The sequence below is a fragment of the Epinephelus lanceolatus genome, chromosome 3 (assembly GCF_041903045.1).
Source record: "Epinephelus lanceolatus isolate andai-2023 chromosome 3, ASM4190304v1, whole genome shotgun sequence".
NCBI lineage: Eukaryota > Metazoa > Chordata > Actinopteri > Perciformes > Serranidae > Epinephelus > Epinephelus lanceolatus.
Window position 1 is genome coordinate 11,157,842 of NC_135736.1, and position 22,457 is coordinate 11,180,298.

The 22,457-nt window shown below is 39.3% G+C and overlaps 2 protein-coding genes across 3 annotated transcripts; both read right to left on the reverse strand.

Annotated features, from left to right (window-relative positions):
- Nucleotides 1-1,378: 1,378 nt before the first annotated feature.
- LOC117254955 (serine hydrolase-like protein) lies at nt 1,379-8,412 on the reverse strand. Of its 2 annotated transcripts, none has more exons than XM_078164884.1 (12): nt 8,272-8,412; nt 7,771-7,908; nt 6,588-6,701; nt 6,138-6,179; nt 6,021-6,040; nt 5,860-5,934; nt 3,540-3,643; nt 3,372-3,451; nt 3,243-3,277; nt 3,036-3,112; nt 2,679-2,766; nt 1,379-1,810 (listed from the first exon to the last, which is right to left on the reverse strand). In XM_078164884.1, the coding sequence occupies exons 1-12, from the start codon at nt 8,339-8,341 to the stop codon at nt 1,679-1,681; spliced, it is 975 nt and encodes a 324-aa protein (XP_078021010.1). In that variant the 5' UTR covers nt 8,342-8,412; the 3' UTR covers nt 1,379-1,678. The 2 variants fall into 2 exon arrangements, with proteins under 2 accessions (XP_078021010.1, XP_033479326.1); XM_033623435.2 differs by having other exon boundaries at nt 7,771-7,914.
- Nucleotides 8,413-10,910: 2,498 nt separating this feature from the next.
- LOC117255004 (serine hydrolase-like protein) lies at nt 10,911-21,998 on the reverse strand. Its single transcript, XM_033623538.2, has 12 exons — nt 21,828-21,998; nt 20,911-21,054; nt 19,777-19,890; nt 18,725-18,766; nt 18,602-18,621; nt 18,413-18,487; nt 16,950-17,059; nt 16,770-16,849; nt 16,622-16,656; nt 16,449-16,525; nt 16,242-16,329; nt 10,911-15,107 (listed from the first exon to the last, which is right to left on the reverse strand). The coding sequence occupies exons 1-12, from the start codon at nt 21,883-21,885 to the stop codon at nt 14,961-14,963; spliced, it is 990 nt and encodes a 329-aa protein (XP_033479429.1). The 5' UTR covers nt 21,886-21,998; the 3' UTR covers nt 10,911-14,960.
- Between the last annotated feature and the right edge of the window lie 459 nt (nt 21,999-22,457).

Consider the following 22,457-nt stretch of genomic DNA (forward strand, 5'->3'; position numbering starts at 1 on the left):
TTCTTCACACAGTCCCCCAACTTTAAGGGCTCATAAGTATTTGGACAAACTAACATAATCATCAATTAAACAGTCAGTTTTAATACTTGGTTGCAAATCCTTTACAGTCAATGACTGCCTGAAGTGTTGGACACATAGGCATCATCAGATGCTGGGTTTCTTCCCTGGTGATGCTCTGCCAGCCCTTTACTGTAGCCGTCTGCACTTCCTGCTTGTGTTTTGGGTGTTTTGCCCTCAGTTTTGGCTTCAGCAAGAGAAACGCATGCTCAGTTGGATTAAGGTCAGATGATATGACTTGGCCGTTGCAGAACATTCCACTTCTTTGCCTTAAAAATGTCTTTCGTTGCTTTTGCAATATGCTTCAGGTCAATGTCCATCTGCACTGTGAAGCATCGTCCAATGAGTTTTGAAGCATTTAATTGAATCTGAGCAGATAATGGTGCCCCAAACACTTCAGCTTTCATCCTGCTGCTCTTGTAAGCAAGACAAGACTTCACTAGAATAAATACAGAGGGTTTATCACAAGATGCAAACCATTGGTTAGCCTTAAAAATGGAAGGCCAGATTAGAGTTTGTCAAAAACCATCTAAAAAGCCTGTACAGTTGTGGAACAGCATACTATGGACAGATAAAACAAAGATCAACTACCAGAATGATGGGAAGACAAGAGAAGGGAGAAGGGAAGGAACTGCTCATGATCCAAAGCACACCACCTCATCAGTGAAGCCTGTTATGTCATGGCCATGTATGGCTGCCAGTGGAACTAGTTCTCTTGTATTTATTGATGATGTGACTGCTGAGAAGAGCAGCAGGATGAAAGCTGTGTTTGGGGCTACATTATCTGCTCAGATTCAACCAAATGCTTCAAAACTCATTGGACAATGCTTCACAGTGCAGTTGGACATTGACCTGTAGCATACTGCAAAAGCAACCAAAGACATTTTTAAGGCAAAGAAGTGGAATATTCTGCAATGGCCAAGTCATATCATCTGACCTGAATCCAACTGAGCATGCGTTTCTCTTGCTGAAGCCAAAACTGAGGGCAAAACACCCAAAACACAAGCAGAAGTGCAGACGGCTGCAGTAAAGGGCTGGCAGAGCATCACCAGGGAAGAAACCCAGCATCTGATGATGCCTATGTGTCCAACACTTCAGGCAGTCATTGACTGTAAAGGATTTGCAACCAAGTATTAAAACTGACTGTTTAATTGATGATTATGTTAGTTTGTCCAAATACTTATGAGCCCTTAAAGTTGGGGGACTGTGTGAAGAAATGGTTGTCATTCCTACACGGTTCATACTACATTTTTGAAAAAAGCCTTAAATGAAAGCTGAGAGTCTGCACTTTAAGCAGGTATTCATTGTTTCATTTAAAACCCATTGTGGTGGTGTACAGAGCCAAAATGACGACAACTGTATCATTGTCCAAATAATTATGGACCTGACTGTATGTGCAAAAGTATGTTCATTTTCCCCCTGTTCTCATTTGTCAATAAAGTTGTAAAACACTTAAGGTTGATCCCTCTGCATATGCCGTCCAACCAACTTGTTTCAACAGGCTATTCATCACATTACGGAAGAAACTTGAATGCTATTGTTCATGTAATCACACACAGTTTGTTCTTATGAACAAGAATATAACATATCTCCAATGTGACAGAGTGAGTGTGTTTGTAGTTTATAACTTGTGCTCTCTGGTGTTTGGACGGGGCAACACTTTGGTTCGCAGGAAGTCAGACACAAGTGGAGCGACGACTTCTGGCTTGTTCAGATGAACGTGATGATCGCCTGGTACCCTCGCCACCGTGTCCTGAAACCAACGGAAACAGAGAGGGATACTACTAACCGCAGATACGCAGAATCAATGACCATTAAAGGGTAACTTCTGTATTTTTCTTGAACCCTTTTTTCCACATTTTTGTGTCTAAGTGACTAATGGGAACAACAGTTTTTCAAACTGCTCCATTACTGAGGCTCAAGGCATTTGTGCACTGTGAATTGGCGCCCTCTAAAAGTGCTTGTTTTTGCCACTGACAGGCTCAGGTTATTATTTTGTCTAAAAGAATCAGATCCTTTTTGTTTAACCAGAAACAGACCTGAAATCTCTAAACCCACCAGATGCCATTTAAAAAAACAGTAAGTCAGGGCGCAGACAGAGCCACAGACAGCATTTTCACATCTAACTGGGTGAATTAAGGGTCAATTTGAACCAAATCAGAGTCTGTGATTGTTGGAACAGTGAAAAGGTGAACCAAGAAGGTTTCTGTGAGTTTTATTTTGTTTCTATTAACTTAATTGAAGCCTGTCTTGTGGGTTTGGCAAGAGTGATTTTGGGGCTGTTCCGGGTAAAACAAAAGGATCTTACTCTTTAACAAAAAGGTCGACCTCTGTAGGGAATTCTTTCCATAATGTTGTCAGATATTCATAATAACAATATGAGCCTGTCAGTGGCAAAAACAAGCACTTTTAGTGGACGTAAATTGACGGTTGCCTGCAGGGATTTAGCTGCTGGTTTGAGCCCTCTCGCTCAATACAGTACCAGTTTCAAAAATTGCTCTTCCCACTAGTCACTAAGACAGAAAGACATAAGATATAGTCCAGGTTGAAAAATACCAAAGTTTCCCTTTAAGATATTTTTTTTGATTATATTTTCATTCTGTCCCAAGTTGCACACTCACATTTCTGTCCTGGAAGCCTTGGAGAAGTGTTGGGCAAAATTTTCTTGTAGCTGGCTCAGAAAAGATTTTATCGAAGCCTTCTTCTGCTCTGGAGACAGAGATTTTGAGAGTACAACGTGAGAAAAGTCCACATACTGTAGGATGAAGAGTATGTTTATATAGACTGAGATTTTTGACTTTCATACATAGTGGGGTGGGAATGTGACTGCCACATGGTTTGTTAGCTGTATATCTGCTCAGGACATGAGCCAGTTCTACATGTCAGTTGTTCTAAATGTGTCTGCTGTCACACTGTCATACTGCTGTCATAACATTATATTGTAAACATTACTTTCAGTGTAGTGATCAATGTCTTACAGAACAACTAGAACAGAGGCTTGAATCTTCGACTGCATCACCAGACTCTGCTCCAAAGTGTTTAGCAATATGTATTTCTGAAAACACAAAATAAAACATACATGTACTGTACAAGCTGAATGTTAAACCTCTGGTGTGGAAAATATAAGCTCACAGAGAGGAGGTGGTGAATGTGGAGGGCGGCTTGGGAGGTTAAAAGTGCCTTACAAAATTAACTCTGAGGTCTCTGGAGAACACAAATCCTGTTGAAGAGAAACACATTCAGCTGCCAGCAGATGAGAGAAAGAGAAGTGAGATTATTCTTTTCTGAGAGGAGAAGAAGAGATAAAGACGCACCTCCTTCAACTTGAACTAGACCTCGCTCTAAAAGGATGCGCACTGACTGTTCAGACAGAGTGGGGTTTGCAGCCAACAACCTGAAAGAAATAAAACACTTTAGCAAACAGCAGCTGGCTTTAGAGACAAAGTACCCAGAAATGTGAAATAAATCTTTGTAAATGATACCTCTCAGCTGCCTTCTCGTAAGTGTAAACTCTTTCCTGTCCTGTCTTTTTTTCAAACTGCAATATCTCATCCATCCCCTGCCTCATCGCTTTGGAAAGTTCTTTCTGCAGGAAAAGAGAGAAACTACTGACAGAGGGGGAAAGTACAGATGTATTCTTCCAATATAATATCAGATACAGTATGTGAATAAAGTGCAATGAAAAAATACAGCAGGAATCATTTTCACCACCTGAATGAAGATTATTTCAAGTTATTAAAAAAACCCTGCTGATTCATTTTAATGAGGAAAGTCTAAATCTATAATAAACATTTACAATAAAAACATATATACACACTTTATACATATTATACACTGAGGACACGGATTTCTGGTCCTCTGTCATTGTCTAGTTTTACAACTGATGGGCATTAAATGCCCTGATTTGGGGATTTTTAGAGTCAAATTTCCATATCACTACTTACAGTCAAAAAAAGAAGAAGAAAGAAGTAAATAAAGGATTCATTATTTCCCCATCAGAATTTCATTTCTTGAACCAACATTCAGGAAAGAAATTGACTGGAAATCAAAAATTTGATATTTTAACACAGCTCCCATTGTTTCTTGATACGTGAAAAAAACCTTCTGTGATATTATATTTGACATTATGTGGAAAAATCGGGGACCAAACAGATCTGGGATTGCTCAATAATTCAGTGGTTCTGGAAGCAACCAACTAAAAACATGGGGTTTTATCCAGATGGGCGCAGTTTGCGGGATGTAGCAGAGCACGCTTCAGTGAGCTCTGTGAGCTGCTGGAAAAAGTTTGCCAATAGGGCTTTCTTCCAGAAAAGTATTTCTTGGTTAAGGTTACGAAAAAAGTCAGGGTTGGAGTTAAAATGAATAGATTTCTGCCAGAAAGGACTTTCTTTCTTCCACACGGGCTACGTAACCATCTCAGCCCCGCTCAGCCCAAGTGAATGTTCATGAGTTTTCCACTATGTAGGATGATCTATGTTAGGTTTTTTTTTCCAAATAATCATCCTGTTTGTGTTGGGCATGATGCCAGATGCTACGCTGATATCAAAAGTGAGGTAAAAGTCTACAGGGAAGTTTAATATTAGTGGCAGTTGCAGCCATGCCAGCAGTACAAGGAACAAAAATCTAAGTGCATCTTCATAAATCAATGATCTCTAAAAACAAACAAACAAACAAACAAACAAAAACCTCAATTTGAAATCACAGCTAGACATAAGGTCTTCTGTAGGTTTAATGTTGGGGTTAAGGCATAGATAAGGTTAAAATGCTATTTTTACATTACAGTTTTGCTAGCTTGTACAAAAAGTGACAAGATGACCCAGCGTGAGCCGACAAGAACGCGCATCAGGCACATAACACTCACTGTGCGTTCCAATACCCATACTATCATACAGTTTAGTAAGCCAGAAAAAGAATACATAGTATGTCAAATGCAGAATGTCAAAAATACCAGGATGTCCTACAACATCCAGACATATTTTGCAGTACACAAGCCAGCATGCTTTTATGGCTATTTTGACCCACAATTGTCTGCTCAGTGGAAAATACGTCACATTGACTGAGCCGCAAATAGATGACAGCCTAACAGCTTGATGACAGCTGATTGAAGTCACAGTAACGGAAGACAGCGCATTCAAGTGACTAATGACCAGCTGAATAGTAGGCTAACAATAGGAATATTAACTGTTCAAAAGAACAGTATAATCATAACTTTAACTTACCAACAACAAAAGGACATAACTATAAAAATAACAATTACAGAGAAATGAAAATATAATTTCCCTCTCATGAACATAATATGTTAGAATCTGCAATGTATGCAGTTACAACTTAAAAGGTAAAACTACATACATTGCAAAGTAAGTCTCTGGTGAGCTCAGCTAATGGCGTTTTTGTTTTACTTTCAAAGTAACAGACATATGAGCAAAAGGGTCAAAGCTCTGGGTGCAGTATTATGTATTATAAGGAAACAGCATAACCTTCTTAAGGGCAGCTGCAGTGCCTACTAAAAGTAAAAAGAAAAAGTTTGTGATTCTGAATGTCTGAGTGATGCAGCACATCAGACACAGCCCGTGTTTTCTGGGAGTTCTGTTTCTAGAAAAGTGCTAAAAATGAAATTGAGAAAAATGCTAAAAGTGACTGTCCCTTTAAATCCATAAAATTTAAATGAAAATTTCATATAAAACATTTTTTTTTAGATTATTCTCTTGGTGTCTGTTCAGACTGTCCTAGCTGTGCATTTAACAACAGAGACCATTAAAGTTTCACAGTGAATGTAATCTGGGGAGAGAATATGATTTGTACCAAGTCTGTTGGAAAAAATCCGTAAGCGTCCAAAATCACCAGAGCATCCACCATCTCAGGATACAGTGCGCTGAACTGTGGAAGAAACAAAATGGACCATGTGATGACAGCATCTGTATATTGTGTGACAAAGAGGAGAGAGATAAGAAAATGACACTCACCATTCCAGCAATGTCACCACCTGTGAATAAAAGAAGCTCCATGTAATTTGCACGTTAAATGACTTTGTAACGCAGCCACACAGATGAAGATAAATTCTTCTCTAATGGTGGACTCACCCATACTGTGGCCTATGATGGAGAATTTCCGCAGCTGCAGAGCTGTGGGAGTTAATTTCACAGATCATCAACCAGGTTCAGTATCTCATCACAGAACATCGAGATACTTTTTAGTTGCTACAAGTCCGTCTGTGGTTTAATTATATGCATTAATAGGAACATGACGTCGAATCCTTTTTTATTTTTAAAGATTTTTTTGGGGGGCATTTTCAGCCTTTAATGGACAGGACAGACAAGTGTGAAAGGGGGAGAGAAAGAGGGAGTGACATGCAGCAAAGGGCCACAGGCTGGAGTCGAACCCGGGCCTCTGCGGCAACAGCCTTGTACATGGGGCGCCTGCTCTACCACTAAGCCACCGACACCCCGATGTTGAATCTTTACAGGACTTCATGTTCTTCACTGATGTTTGGCTAAAAATGATTCTGCAACATAATAAGCTCACACACACACCATCAGCGACTCTGCGTACGTCCGCCACGTAGGTGGGAAGAGAGTAGAAATCTCCAAGAGGACGGTGTGATGAGCGACCATGACCTGCCAGGTCTATCGCCACATATCTGCACTCTGAGAGAAGAGATGTGTCAAATACTCACACAGCAAACTGAGCGGGAAGTCACACCAAACACGTACATCACAAGTCTGGGTAATAATTTATTTTACGGGTCCATATTTTCTTAAATATTTCCAAGGAAGTTTCCTATAGAGGAGAGAATTTGGTGCTGATTATAAGTAAAAATAAAGACAATGGTTTTAGATACTTACAGTAGCGATAATTGAAGCTGATCAGGGCCGCATAATGATTATTTTTGTTACTGCTTAATCTGTTGAATATTTTTATAATTAAATGATCAATTGTTTAGTCAATACAATGTCAGAAAATACCGAAAAGTGCAAATGTAAAAACCAAAAGATGTCAGTTTTTCTAATTTTTTTTATTACCATTCAATATCACATGCAACGTTACTTATTTTATCGTTTCATAACTATGCAAATATTACTTTTCTTTTCTGTTTTAGTTTAGTTATTTTGCATTAACATGTATGTAGCATTTTAATGTTAGCTGGTCAAGTTGGAGCTGATTTAAATTATTTAATATTAGGCTAGTTTTATTCTTTTTTAACTTGTTTCCAACAGAAAGAAACTCATTTAAAAACTTGGGAGATTGTGAAAATCTTAAAAGAAGACAGAATAAAGGATCACTGCTTTTAAAATAAAAAGAAACCAAAAGAAGTCACCTTATTCTAGAAAATTCACAACACCAGCTGGCTTCTATTGAAGCAATGTGAAATGATCTCATTGCACCAAAGGAGTTTGCACTGCATGTACAGAGTAGTGACAGCAATCGGTGCAGTGAAGTAAAAAGCACGTTATTACCAAATAAATTAGTGCACTGCAAAGTAACATAAAATGTAAATACATAGGTACAGCACTTGAGTGTGTGTAACTTTTCCATCACAGTTGATTAGTCATAACAAAACATATACTAATTATGTATTGTTGCAGCCCTAAAATTAATTTAACAAAGTATATCAATTGAACAATTTTACCTATAGCATACCTTTCTTTTACAAAGCTATGTCCAGGAAACCTTATAGAAAGTTTTGTTTACAGAAAGTCTCCAGTACTGTATTACCTTTAGGTAGCAGGGGAATGAGGGTGCTGAATGCACCACAGTTGTCAGCCCAGCCATGCAGGCACAGCACAGGACGGCCGTGATCAGGACCCCAGACCCTTCCTCTGATCTCTCCCCAGGGCACCGGTACAAACAGCTCTGAAACTGACACATGACACAGTAGAGCCTTCAGTCTGCAGCTCAAACACAACAACTGGCTCTTAACAAACTGTTGTTATTATTATTGTGTATTAAACAACTGTCGGACACAAATCATCTCACAGAACTGAACTAACTTAAACCCATGTAACTAAAGTCTATTGGACAAAGATTTGACAGATAAGAAAAAACTGAAATGAGCAACAGCTCAAATAATAAATTAGTTTAAAAAATGCTGTTTGGATGTTAAAATCCACAAGACACCACATAAGTTATATATATGACTAGTAAACAAGTGCTGTAGGTGTCTGACTGTAGACAACTTATCAAAGTCTCCACATGACGTTACTCTGACTTTGTTACCTTGTATATCCATTGCAGTTGATGTAACAAAGTTTCTAACGCTTCGTAAAGTTTGCAGTAGTGTTCGCATCACTACATAAACACTACAAACAAGCCGTGAACATGTCTCCGGTCAATGACACTTGGTACTGTTTACTAACTTCCGTGTTGCTGCAGCAGAGACATCTCATTGGATGAAGCAGGACAGGCTCTTAAAGGGACAGGCATCCCTTTTTACAGAGTCGTCTCCTATCAGGTCTCTCACCTGTGGCTGTTTAACTCATGAGTTTTTTCTTTTACTCAAACTGCTGATAGACTTTTAGAAACAGTGTCTCTGTCTGTATTTACCCAGTCTTTTGAATCTGGAGCTTTAGTTGCTATGCAGTGCATTACAATCATTCATATACATCACACTAGGCTGCATGAAGATACATATTTCTATATGTTTGGTCTCTGGCATCTGTCCTCTAGAAGGTTAAACATTAATCAGGAGTCAAAGAATTGCTATGGCCTTAACCCAAGGTAAAAAAAATACCTGTGGCCACAAAACATATTTTAGCCTCATAATGAAGGTAACACAGCCTATCAGGTCTAAAATAGCCTATCAACATTAATAATAGGTCTAAATGAGCATCTATTAATATATTTTACTACAAGCTGACTACTCTGCAGTGGGCTGTTTATGATTATTTGGTACATTAACTTTACAGCATTGGCAGTGAAAGCAAACAAATATGTCCACACATTATTATATAAAATACTCTAAGACGTTTCTTTTTTTTTTGGATTTGGAATCCAAAACTAGCCTAGCTAGCCTATTCAAGACTTACCATCACTACTGAGGTCTGGCCTCAGATTTGGTGGTGCTGACTCTCATCCCCACCGCTTCACAGTTGTCTGCACACCACCTCCAGTGCATGTTGGGGGTCACAGTGTGATGAAGCCAACATAACCACATCATCTGCGAAAAGCAGAGATAAAATTCTGAGGTCCCCAAACTGGACCCCTTTCTCCCCTCGGCTGTGCCACGAGATCCTGTCCGTGAAAATCACAAACAGGATCGATGACAAGGGACAAACCTGCTGGAGGCCAACACCCACCCAGAAAGTGTTTGACTTTACACAGAGTATGCAGACAGAGCTCTCACTTTGGTCATACAGGAACCAGATGGCTTGTAGCAGCGAACTTGGTGCCCCGTACTCCTGCAGTACCCCCACAAGACCCCCCTGAAAGACGTGGTCGTAAGCCAAGTCCACAAAGCACATGGACTGGATGGGCAAATTTCCATGACCCCTCCAGCAGCCTCGCAAGGGTAAAGGACAGAATCCGCAAGATTAGTGTATTACTTTTGTTTTGTACAATCTTCGAGTGAAATAAAGTAAAGGAGCACCATTCAAAAGTTTTGGCACCCCAAGACATTTGAGCTCTCAGACAACTTTTAACAGAGTTTCAGACCATAATTACCTTGTTAGGGTTATAGCTTGTTCACAATCATCATTATGAAAGAAGAGGTGATGCAAATTTCAAAGCTTTATAAATACTCTGCCTCCTGAAACCTTGTCCCAACAATCAGCAGCCATGGGCTCCTCTAAACATCTGCCCAGCACTCTGAAAACTAAAATAACTGATGCCCATAAAGCAGCAGAAAGCTATATGAAGATAGCAAAGTGTTTTCAGGTAGCTGTTTCCTCAGTTTGTAATGTAATTAAGAAATAGCAGCTAACAGGAACTGTGGAGGTCAAGTTGAGGTCTGAAAGACCAAGAAAACTTTCTGAGAGAGCTGCTTTCCTGCGCCCTCACCACAAAAAGGAAGATTTGAACAAGCCTGATGTTTTTTGGAAATAAGTTGTGTGGACTGATGAAGTTAAAAAAATAACTTAATGAATGCAGTGAGCAAAGGTATGTTTGGAGAAAAAAGGGTGCAGAATTTCATGAAAGAACACCTGTCCAGCTGTTAAGCATGGGGGTGGTTCCAACATGCTTTGGGCTTGTGTTGCAGCCAGTGGCAAATTCTGGAAGCAAACATCACACCATCTGTAAAAAAGCTGAAGATGAAGAGAGGATGGCTTCTACAACAGGACAATGATCCTAAACACACCTTAAAATCCACAATGAGCTACCTCAAGAGGCACAAGCTGAAGGTTTTGCCATGGCCCTCACAGTTCCCCGACCCAAACATCATTAAAAATCTGTGGTTAGACCATAATGAAGAATGGGTGAAAATCTCCCAAACAAGAACTGAATGACATTTACAAAAAGCATTAAGAAGCTGTGATACTTGCCAAAGGGGGCGCTACTAATTAGTGACAATGCAGGATGACTAAACCTTTGCTTTGGGCCCTTTTCCTTTTTTGTTATTTTGAAACTGTAAAAGATTAAAATAAAAAAGCTTAAAATAGAGAAATGTGTCATCATTAACATTTTGCTTTTTGGAATTCAGCTCATCTTTTACTTGCTTAGCTTTTCATAATAAATGAAATTTTGACCAGGGGTGCACAAATTTTTCCAGGCCACTGTAGCTGTATTTTACACATCTGTAACAATTACCCAGGATAACTACATTGTTTTTCCTCTCCTAAAAGTTCTTCTGTGGTCCAAGATTTTGTTTAAAATACATATAACTGTCCACATCCCTTAAACAGCTGTCAAACCACTGCATGTTTCTTTAAAGATTTATTGGATGGATATCACAAAACACAAAGTTTGCACAAATGCAAAATGTGCAATTTGTCTGCATTTTGACATTTTAGAGAAAAGGAAATTTTATGCAAATGTCATGAATTATTTTCATGGGTAAATATTTACACCAGACAGCCTGTAAAACACATTATAAATATGAATACTTTTAATATTTAAAATTAGATCACAGAAAAACAAATGATGACAACAGACGATGACAGTAGTAAAAGGTTAAATAATCAAAGATTAAATTATTGCTTAAGATTTAAGGAAGTGTAGTTTTGTAGATTTACAACATAATCCTCCAAAATTAAGTCATTCTTAACATAGTTTAACTGCTTTATTACCGAAAACAAGCAGTTAAAAAGATACTGTGAAACTATTGTGCACTTGTTGAGATTCATCCTCTGCTCTCTGTGGCACTCAGGCACACACTCTTTCTCCCACAGCTCACTAACTTTGAGATTAAACATGAGGACACACACACACACACTTCAGAGAAATTGTGTAACTGCTAAAATATTTACAACAGGCAGTAGACTTCTAAGACACCTGAGCTGCCACAGTGCATTTCAAACAATCCTCAAAGATAGCAGCTACAAGGTGATAAAACTACTGCCTGCAAATATACAGCAGTCTGTACTACAGGACGGCAGGAGGACACCAAACAGAGTTCAGCAGCCTCAAACACTAACAAGAACTTTATTAGGCACATCTGTATGATCGAATGCAGTCCAACACAGCAGCTCAGCCACAGCATCTAAAGCTAAACATTTGTGTTGGCACTGTCAGAAAAGTGTAAATCCAATTCATTATTGAGGTTATTGTTACAGGTGAGGTTGTGCTGGACTAGATTGTATTGAGAGGTGTTACTTTTTTTGTTCTAAATGAGAGAGGCAAGATGTCTCATTGTTCTCACACTGTCATTAAAAAAAATATTATATACTTTCACACCATTTTATTTAGAGGTAACATAAAGGAATACTTCACTCCCCATATGACCATCTGTGTTTTAATTACTCACCCCATGTCATGTTAACTTGTGAAGAAAACTTTGTTTTTCTCAGCAGCAATATTATATTGAATGATCTTTTTACAAACTCTCACACAACTCATGCAGTATAATCCAAGTCTTGTTTATTCAGATGTATGCTCAGTACTTCCCAAACAGATGGCCCTATCTGATAGGTTACTGAACTAAAAGTAAAATTTATCTACGCTCTCTTCAAAGCCAGACTCCACTGACAAAAACAGTACGTTTACTTTGCTGCCTCAATCGGGAGCTTGTGTTATTGTGTAAATTCCAACTGATCCTTTAAAACATCAAAGTTACACGGTAACACAAACTAAGTGATCGAGGCAGCAGTAGACAAGCACCTCCCTTGTTCAACGAGGTAACTTTACTGTTTTTGTCAATGGAGTCTGGCTTTGACGAGAGCATAGATAAGTTTTACTTGTCAGAACAGGCTGTTTGTTTGGTAAGTACTGAGCATACATCTGGATAAATGAGACGTGGATTACACTGCACGAGTTGTGTGACAGTTTGTAAACAGATGTTTGGTTACAGTTTGCTGCTGTGAAACACAGTCCCCTATGATTCAATTTATCAATAATTTTCTCTGTTTTTAGATTCTTTGTTCCCATTGGAAGCATGCAAGAATAACTAAGTTTTCATCAATTCAAGGTAACACAGGGGAAATAACCGATACACAAATCTGATCATGTGGGGGGTGCAGTAATCCTTTAACACCCCCTGAAAATCTTGTCTTTGCTGACCTTCATTGTTTTAGCTTATCACCTTGCTGCAGTGATGTACAGGTGTCCCTCAGGACCCAGTGCTGTCATGGTTGTGTGTATATTCAGGTGCAACAAAACACACTTCTGACCACACTTGTCAGAGGTGAAAAAGATATGAGTCTTTCAACCTTAGAGGACAGAGAAAGACATTACTTTTCTGAAACTGTCCATTTAAGTTAAATTGTGCGTATACAACTCTGAAACTTGTCTTGCCTTACATTCCTAGTCATTTGGATCTGAGAGGCTTAAATAACCCTGACATTTAATCTAACACCACGTTAACTTGTACCTGCAGTTTACATTGAGCATTATTGACCAAAGTCCCTCCATTGTCAGCTTTTCTATTTGTTCTTCTGTTCCACTGGTTAAGTTAACATTCAACTAAAGGCAGTGTCTGTGAGTTGCATTGTGGGTAATATAGGCACCAGGTTTTGACAACTTGTGAGTTCAACAAGGTTACAGGAGTGTAATGCCAAAAAGTTGGAGTACTCCTTTAGGCTAATGTCTCTTAATGTATCATGCCATCCTCATCACACACAAAACACCACATGAAAGCCAGTTGTTGACTCTTGTCAGCACAAAGGATAACATCTGTCCAACACAGACTTCATATGAATCCACTGAACCGAGTGATATCTATTCACTGGATCAAAAAGCAAAAGACACAAACTGTGCCAGAACACTAATTTGGCTGTTTTTGTTTTTTGGCTGATCTGTCTCTCTCATCTTACTCAACATCTTACCGACCATCTGGAGTTAAAGAGAAGCAGCTTGGTGTAAAACATGGCTCATTTTACCCACAATGGCACTGACACTCAACAACAATACACATCAATATCTATTAACAAACATTAAAGCAGCTGTGCGGAACTTTTTACCATTTATAAAACTGTCCCTAGTTCGTATCACCCCCCCTTGAAGATCCGCATATTTATTTGAACCCAACAGCGACAAAAAAGCCTTTCTCTATATGGCTATTTAGCGTAGCCTCGCTCGGGTCGGACACACAGTGGAAGTCAGCAAACCAGAATACAGCACCCGAGGCGGAAGTGATTCTGCTCGCCCGCAGCGGCCCGCAGCGATTAAACCACAGAAGAAGAAGGAGCCGTGTTTACAGTGTTCTTCGAGTAAGCAGTACGCAACGGGCATTGCTGAACACATAACACCTAACAGTTTTACCAGAGATGTATCTATGAGGACTTGGTTGTACTTTTGATGTCATGTCAGCAAACCAGAATACGGCACCCGGAGGCAGAAGTAATTCTGCACACCCACAGCGTCCATTAAACCACAGAAGAAGAAGGAGCCGTGTTTACAGAGAGTGTTCTTCAAGTAAGCGGTACACAACAGGCATTGCTGAACACGTAACAGTTTTACCAGAGATGCATCTATAAGGACTTGGTTGTACTTTTGATGTCATGGCGGATAACGAAGGAGCATCATCTAAAAGAAAAAGAAAAAGAACAGAAGAACAGAAGAAGGCTAAACGGGACAGTGATAGGACTCGAGCCCAAACGCGTGTAAACCTCGGTCGGGCATTCACCAAGTGGAGAGAGCTGAGAGAATTGAAAGGTTCTAAAACTGATCCAGAGTTGGCCCTTTTCCTAATCGACAGGTATGTCATTTTTGTTTTTATTTAGAGAATATACCGCAACTTGTTAGACGTTGCTTCACTTCAATATATGACGACATGGAAGTTATAAGCAAGCTAAATGTAATGTTAGCTGGTGTGAACCGCTTTTGCCTAGTAACGTTACAACAAACGCAACAAAATTATCTGTGACTGTGACCATGAACACAAATATACAGCAGGCAGTTGTCCTCAGTTTATAAGAACGTTAGTAACGTTGATCCTCTCACTCTCCAAAACAAATGCATGCGGTAACTGCCGGTTGCAGTCGAGATTTTATGAATGAAGCCGAATGCCGGCTGCAGTCAGAATTTTACGACACCAGGGTGTGGGTGTGATACTGCTTTGACCAAAGGGGCGCTATAATCAACGAAAACATAAAGTTACGCACAGCTGCTTTAAATAATTTAGGAGTCCACCAAAACTAAAATGAACCTAAATGATTTGATGCTACAATAGCTGTTTGACAGATTTAAGCTCCCAAGTTGAGTGTAAACTGTTAAGTATAAATACACATGTTAAATAATTGTTTTCACCAGAAGTGAAGTATGACTTAAGGCAAAACTGATGTGTGTACGTGTTTGTGTGTGTGTATGTGTGTTTGCTATGACACTGAGGCCTGTTTTTCTGTTTGTTTAGCTGTCCGTTTCAACAGTTTTGTCAGCAGAAAGTCAGACACAAGTGGAGCAACGACTTCAGGGTTATTCAGATGGATGTGATGATCGCCTGGTACCGTCACCACCACAGAGTGCTGAAAGAAAGAAACAAAAAGACGAGTGTGAGAGATATTAGTGTAGGCAATGATTGTAAATCTAGATGAAATGCCTCCCACTGTACAAAAATGAAGCCAAAATATCACAGGTACAGCCGCTGCCATCTTGAGCTGATAACATCATTTGGAGCCAGAGTCTGTGCAGAAGTGATCTCTGTGGTGAGTGTGCTAAGGGTGCAGGAGAAAGTCTGCGCCTGTCACAAGTGGAATCAACATCTGAGAACATTTTAGAGTTTGACTTTTGAGAAATGAAGGCAATGCACCTTATATTGAAAGAGGCTATACCGGGCACATATTGAGGCTGTGTGGGCCTCCTCGAGACATTTGTTTTGTCCAAAAAAAAAAAAAAAAGCATGGACCAGCTATTTATGATAAGAAGTTGAAGAAGACTATTACATGCAAGACTTCATCCTCTTCACAACCTGTAGAATATGACACACCCACTGATGTCGTCATTGTTCACACTTCAAGCCCAGAAAAAAACAACAGCTACCTGGGCTCTGAACAAATGCTCCAATCGAGGTAAAATTCAGTGTGCTACCCGCAACTGAACCCTTTGCATGACAGCTAAACAATGAGCTGGCACTTTCTATAAAGCTCAGTAAAGCAGAGAGGAGCTTCACATTCAGGTGATAATTCTATCTCGGTCCATCACTACGAGGGACCCTTTTCATTTCATTTCATTGATATTATTATAGAAATACTGATTATAGCCGCTCTAAAATCATTAGTATTCTGACATCCCAAACTCTCCTCTGTTGTACAGTAGCTGATTTTTATTGTTATTATCACCAGCTAACTTGGAAAGAGACAATCACTGGAGATGCTAAGTTGACGTGCGTCTTTTGTTTTCTCTCTCATCAGCAGCACTTGACCGAGCTCCAGTATGTAGGTCAGTGTTTGAGGTTCACAGCTATAAAGATTTCTGCTGCCTCTGAGACACTGGGCTCACACTACGCAGCTACTTTTGCATCTGTGCAGCCCTCTGTCTGTCTGTCTGCCTGCCTGTCTGTCTACTAGGCACAATTACACACACACAGGCTTAACGGCTAAAAATAAACACCAAGATGCAAGCGTACGTACTTTACACAAACGCTGTAAAAACACACTCACATTTCTGTCCCTATAGGCCTGGAGAATTGCTGATGTAAATGGTCTGTGCTCTGGTTTCACAAATAGTTTCTCAAAGCCGTCCTCTGCTCTGGAAAGACAAAGAAGAAAGACAAGAAAAAGATTGTATGTATATTGGTGAGGTATATTTTTCATTGCACTGAGATTGGTACATGTAATAGGGAAATGTGAAGTGGAAGACAAACTTACATAACAACTAAAACGGGGGCTTGTATCCCCGACTGCAGTTCCAGAGCCTGCTCAAAACTGATGCGCGATGTATTTTTCTGAAAACAACAGTCAAACAATACATATACAGTACTGTACACACATTTTATGGGCTGCATACGACACTCAGTTGGCGTAGTTCAACAAAAACCTACCAGATTAATCCGAAAGTCTCTGGTAAAGGCCACACCTGCAACAGAAAAATACATTCAGAATTTATCCAGAGAGTTAACTCATTCTGCTCTAACAGGAGAGCCCAGGATCAACATAAAAGCAGAGGGAAAGGGGAAGATAAAGACGTACCTCCTTCAACTTCAACTATACCTCGCTCTAAAAGGATGCGCACAGAGTGTTCAGACAGAGTTGGGTTTGCAGCCAACAGCCTGAAAGAAATAAAAGGCTTCATAAGAAAACACTCACATCACTGGATAAGTGGATATGCAGTAGTATTTTAAAAGCAACATGATTAGGAAGGTGTAACACCTCTCTACTGCATTTTCATAAGTGTAGACTCTCCTCGTCTTCTCTCTCGTCATTTTTTCATACTCAATCATCTGATCTGTCCCCTGCCTCATTACTTCAAGCATTTCTTTCTGCAAGAAAACAGACATAAATGATCAATGAAGCAATTCAAAACTACTGACAAGAGTGGATAGTACAGCACAGCTCTGGAATATTATGGAGTCAGGCAATAACATTAAATGAACGCTTTGCAGTTCACATTGACCCAAAGGACAAAACTGTGTCAGATTTAATTACACTGGTGACAAAAGCATTTATTAAATGTGATGCCTTTCAAAATGTCAAGCGACCTACACATTTTTTCCATTTACTCACAATCCAGAATTCATTAGAAATTGTTATGAAGTCGTACAGTCTTGTAGAGAGTTCGGGGGTCTTGTACTCAGATTATCTGGGGGCACTACAGACAGACGTTGCTCTCTCCAGACAGGAGCTCCTGCGACACTGTTTTTTTTCCAACAGTAAATTTGAACTCCATAGATGAGCAACTCGTCTTTCCTTCTCCTTTGTACATACTGCTCTGCATGTTTGGTGGAGCGATGGGTTTCTGTAGGCTTCATCCACTTAAATGTAAGACTTTTAAAGACCTTTTAACCCTTTGAAACTTGCAGCAACATCACTTTTCTTGTGCTGCCAGCAGGTGCCTTTCGCAAGTATTTAAACCTTTGAACCCTGACCATATCGGTGCGATTTCTTTCAAAAACATGGGAAAAAAGGCAATAAGCAACTTGTAAGAAATGTCCCACATATTGCCAAAAATGTGCAGATTTAGAAAATTATTTTTTTTAAAAGGGAAAAAAGAAAAAACGTAAGGAAAAACTGTATTTCTAATGATGTTACAGAATTCTTATAATTTTTAAGCACTTTTTCCAGGTCATGTCCTTGTGTGTTTGTTTTTAACTTTCTTTCCTTTCTTTTAGTTTTACTAATTTTCATGCTTTGAATTTTTTTTTCTTTTCTCTTTTGTTTTAAACTAATTTTCATATTTCGAATTTTCCCTTTTTACTAATTTCTTGCAAATTTTTGGGGTCATGTCTTCTTTTGTTCCTCATTTGCCTTCTCAGGTTTTTGAAAAAAATCAAGCCAATTCGCTCAGGTTTCAAAGGGTTAAACACCACATGTTCATGATCATACAAAGGAAAGTATTAAAGCATGATGGAAAGCCAGTATGGACGATAAAACCTAGAATTGTTTATTATTATAAAGGTCTGCACATATATCTCTTTTTGTTATTGTTTTTTTTTCTTAAAACCGCCTAATGCAACAATAAATTCTTAACATGTGGGAGGACTTATGAAATTGTTGTGAAGCCTGGCGTAAAAAGATTTTGAAACACAAATTCAAAGTAGATTATGTTTCTCTTCACCCTTAACTAAACAAATTACAGCTCTGTAGTAACTGCAAAAAAAAAACCCTGTAATTACCGGATCTGTGGGTAAGAATCCATATGAGTCCAGCAAAACAAGAGCATCCACCATCTCAGGATACAGTGAACTGAACTGTGGAAAACACAATATAGTTACTGAATAACACACTGTACAGCAAAATACTCTCTACAGAGACAGCATGTGTATCTTGTGAAACCAGTGGCCTGTCATGACACTGTCACTTACCATTCCAGCAATGTTACCACCTGAAATTCAAAAAAAAAAAAAAAAAAGAAAAAAAAGAAATGTACATATAAATATACCACAACCATTGTAATTGCTCTAATTCTGCTGTAAAGCTGCACTCACCCATGCTGTGGCCTATGATGGAGAATTTACTCCACTGCAGAGCTGTAGGAGTAATTTCACAGATCATCAACCTGGTTCAGTATCTCATCACAGAGACTGTTTTTACTTGAAAGACATTGTTGCTAATGTGGTTTAACTGCAACACAGATGCACTGGAGCTGGGTGATTAAAATATATCACTATAGCAATCATAGTTTTGATTTTAAGAATTAATAAACTATAATGGCACATGTATGCAACATAAATCTTTGATTTGACAAAAATAAATGTTAAAGGGTTACTTTGGTATTTTTCAACCTCGACCCTATTTTCCTATGTTTTTGCATCAAAGTGACTAATCAGACTGACCTTTTTTTCTAGTGTTCTAGTTTTGAGTGAGATCACTGCAACCAGCGGCTGTGAAACATGTCAATTTATGTCCACTGAAAGTGCTTGTTTTTGCCACTGAGGCTCAGATTCTTACTGTAAGTGTCTGACAACATTATGGAAAGGATTCCCTGCAGTGATAGATGTTTTTGTTGCAGAGAAAGATCCTTTCTATTTTATCTGGAACAGCCCAGAAATCGCTATCATCAAACCCACCGGACGCCATTTAAATAAACAGTAATTTTAACATAAAATACACTTAGAGAGAGTGGGGACTGACATGCAGCAGGGGGCCGCTAGCTGAATTCGAGCCCTGTGCATGGGACGCTGACACTATCCACTATGCTACCAATGCCCCTGCAATTTTACTATTTACTGTTGAAGGCAATAAACTGAGTTCAACTGTAACACATTTGTCAGGATAACTCTTAATATAGGAAAAAGAAACCCCTTCAATATCTAAATAACTCTCAGTTTATAATTACATCTGCTCAGAATCATTTATTTTGGTTCATATAATCAAGACGTGTTTCCACTGGAAGTCGATAACCAATAATAACAAATTATCACCAAGCTCCAGGACACACTGCATCCCCACAGAGATGTAGCTTGTTGCCTGAACTATCATCGATGTGTCATTTGAATTCGTGCCTAAATATGTCGTGCAACTTCTTGAACTCACACACCGTCAATGACCCTGCGTACATCCAGCAGATACCCAGGAAAATTGTAGAAAACTCCAGGAGGACGATGCGACGACCAACCGTGACCTGACAGGTCCACTGCCACGTATCTGCACTCTGACAGGAAGGACAGAGAGAAGGACTGAGTCTCACCAAGTGATTGTCACATTATCTCTTCAAGGACACAAAAACAACAACAAAAAACAAAAAAATTTCTGAAGAAAATTTGAATGTGTTCACTTTAGCTGAAAGACAGCACGTCAGCACAAAAACAATCCCTAATGTCTTGCTGAAGGGAAGTGGTAGTAATATCATTATCCAGCATCATGAATATAGGCCAGAAAAGAGTGCAAACCCCTGTTATTTTAGATGGGAGGCAGCTGTTGTAACAGCTGAGTGGCTGCACCAGCAGGGAAAAGATGCACTGCACAGATGCACACTGTCCTCAGGTAAAGTCTAAATAGTCAAACACTATACACCTGCATGTGCTGGGTAGTCTTCTGAGAGTAGTATCGAATTAGACAAACTCAATTATCCAGACAGTGTATGATGTCAGGAGGAAAGTTGGCCATACTCAGGGACAAACCAGGGGGCTTCTTGTCTGTGTTTGCCTTTAATTGTCGTTATTGTTGAGTATATAGCTGGGAGGCAGGTCCGTTTAAATAGTAAATACAAGTCTTAGTCCAGAGGCCACTGTCCCTGTAGTACCAGGGAGCTTCTTATTGTCAGGAAACTGCCCAACAAGATCAGCAAAAGTACACATTTGCATGTAACAAGCACCATAAACCTGTGTGAAGCAGAAAGTTCTGAGGAAAACACGGAAAATGTCCGCCTTCGTTCAGAGTATAATTTCCCAAAAAGGTTGACTTGTAGCTTAAGTTCTTCACTGTGAGTGGCAGCAGGAATTGGCTGACACGTGTTGATATATATGGCATATACTATGTGTATAAATAAAGTAATTTAGAGAACATGAAGAAATGTTCAGCAGTCAGTTTCAATGGCAGTGAATGGGGGGTTATATTTTACTTTTTGAAATAAATGAGGCACGTGGAAAAACTTATGCACAATAATATAAGTGAGAAGAGTTGAAATTGGGATGTTTAAAGCACCGTTAAGATTCACATGAACAACATTTACCTTTGGGTAGCAGGGGAATGAGGGTGTTGAATGTGCCACAGTTGTCAGCCCATCCGTGCAGGCACAGCACAGGCCGACCGTGATCAGGACCCCAGACTTTCCCTTTGATTTCTCCCCATGGCACCGGGAAGGAGAGCTCTGAAACTGGACACAATGACACTGTGGTTTAGTGATACGCATGAAAGGCTGTATCCTTTTCTGTGATCTATCGTCTCTAGATCCAGTCTGGTGGCAATGTTAGTTTTTGTCTCACCAGTGATATTCACTGAAAGATATACTCACTCTTTCAAAAAGAAGATGTAACTTGTCACTGGAATAGCTTTGTGACCATGTCTTTAAGGAGTTTCTTTTGTTTACTGCTGAAACAATTGCTTTTCTCTGTATAACACAAGCTCTGGGAGCAGAGGATGATGTCCTCAAATTGCTTGTTTTGTTCGACTAACAGTCCAAAACCCAAAGATATTTAATTTACAATGATAGAGGACAGGGAAATGGGGCAGATTCTCCCCATTCGGAAAGTATAACCAAGAAATGTTTGGCATTTTTGCTTCAGAGACGACTTAATTAACAATCATACATTGAATTACAGAACAACACAGCACAAATAACACAAATGAAGATTCTTGATTTTTAAGCAATCTGGCTATAATACCTACATTAATGTCAAACCCAGTGTACCTGCCTTTTTAAGTTAGATATATAAATACACTGATGCTATTTCTCATCCTCATAATAAGAAATCCATGACAACATAAAGTCTCTGTCACATCAATGTCTTCCCATTGCCTGTGTTCACCACGTGGCCTGTATTACTACTGTGTTCAACAAAAGGCATTAATAAAAGGTACTTGACCACAGTGAAGTTATTTTTAAATTGCCTCAGTCTAACAGACACGTTAGACAGATGTATGAGTTACCTGCTTGTTTTATAGCACTGGACTGAAGATGTCTGACGCCTTTCAAAGCCTGCATCATGTTGGAGGACACCTCTGCTGAACAAAAGATGGTTTAAAAACGTAAAACAGTGAGAAAATAGCTTAAAACTTCTGACCTGAGTGACTTTCCAGGCCGGTCTTCCGGGTGTTTAAAACCACGTGACGCGAGCTGAAGCTGCTACTGGATGAACGGATACGTGAACTGCGGCATGGACCAATCCCCGCTCAGGGGAGGAGGGGCTTACCTTTCACCGGTTTAACCAGCAGAGGGCCTCATTGTCTTTACCACAGCGGTCAGTTATATACAAGAACGAGGAGAGAGGACGCAGTGTGAGGACACGACATGATAAGATATGTTATATAGATACACAGAAAATAGAATGAGTGCAGGAAATTGTTATCATCAAGTAAACATAGCTACAACAATAAACAGGAAATATGCTGTACACAAAACTTGAAAAAGGTCAAAGTATAAGAGAAAAGAAATTTAATTTAATATACTTTATTAATCCCCGAGGGGAAATTCAATTTTTCACTCTGTTGTCAATTACACACAGGTCCAAACACACACATGCACAAACAGGACCTATACATGCACTAAGTGGAGAGATG

Excerpts from the sequence above, each read along its gene's own strand:
- LOC117254955 (XM_033623435.2), bottom strand. The coding sequence starts at position 8,341 with ATGCGAACACTACTGCAAACTTTACGAAGCGTTAGAAACTTTGTTACA. Across the intron at positions 5,935-6,020 it reads GTGGTGACATTGCTGGAATG|TTCAGCGCACTGTATCCTGA; the intron begins GTGAGTGTCATT and ends TTTCTTCCACAG. Across the intron at positions 2,767-3,035 it reads GCCTCTGTTCTAGTTGTTCT|AGCAGAAGAAGGCTTCGATA; the intron begins GTAAGACATTGA and ends CTCTGTCTCCAG.
- LOC117255004 (XM_033623538.2), bottom strand. The coding sequence starts at position 21,885 with ATGATGCAGGCTTTGAAAGGCGTCAGACATCTTCAGTCCAGTGCTATA. Across the intron at positions 18,488-18,601 it reads GTGGTAACATTGCTGGAATG|TTCAGTTCACTGTATCCTGA; the intron begins GTAAGTGACAGT and ends TGTTTTCCACAG. Across the intron at positions 15,108-16,241 it reads AGGCCTATAGGGACAGAAAT|CACTCTGTGGTGGTGACGGT; the intron begins GTGAGTGTGTTT and ends TCTTTCTTTCAG.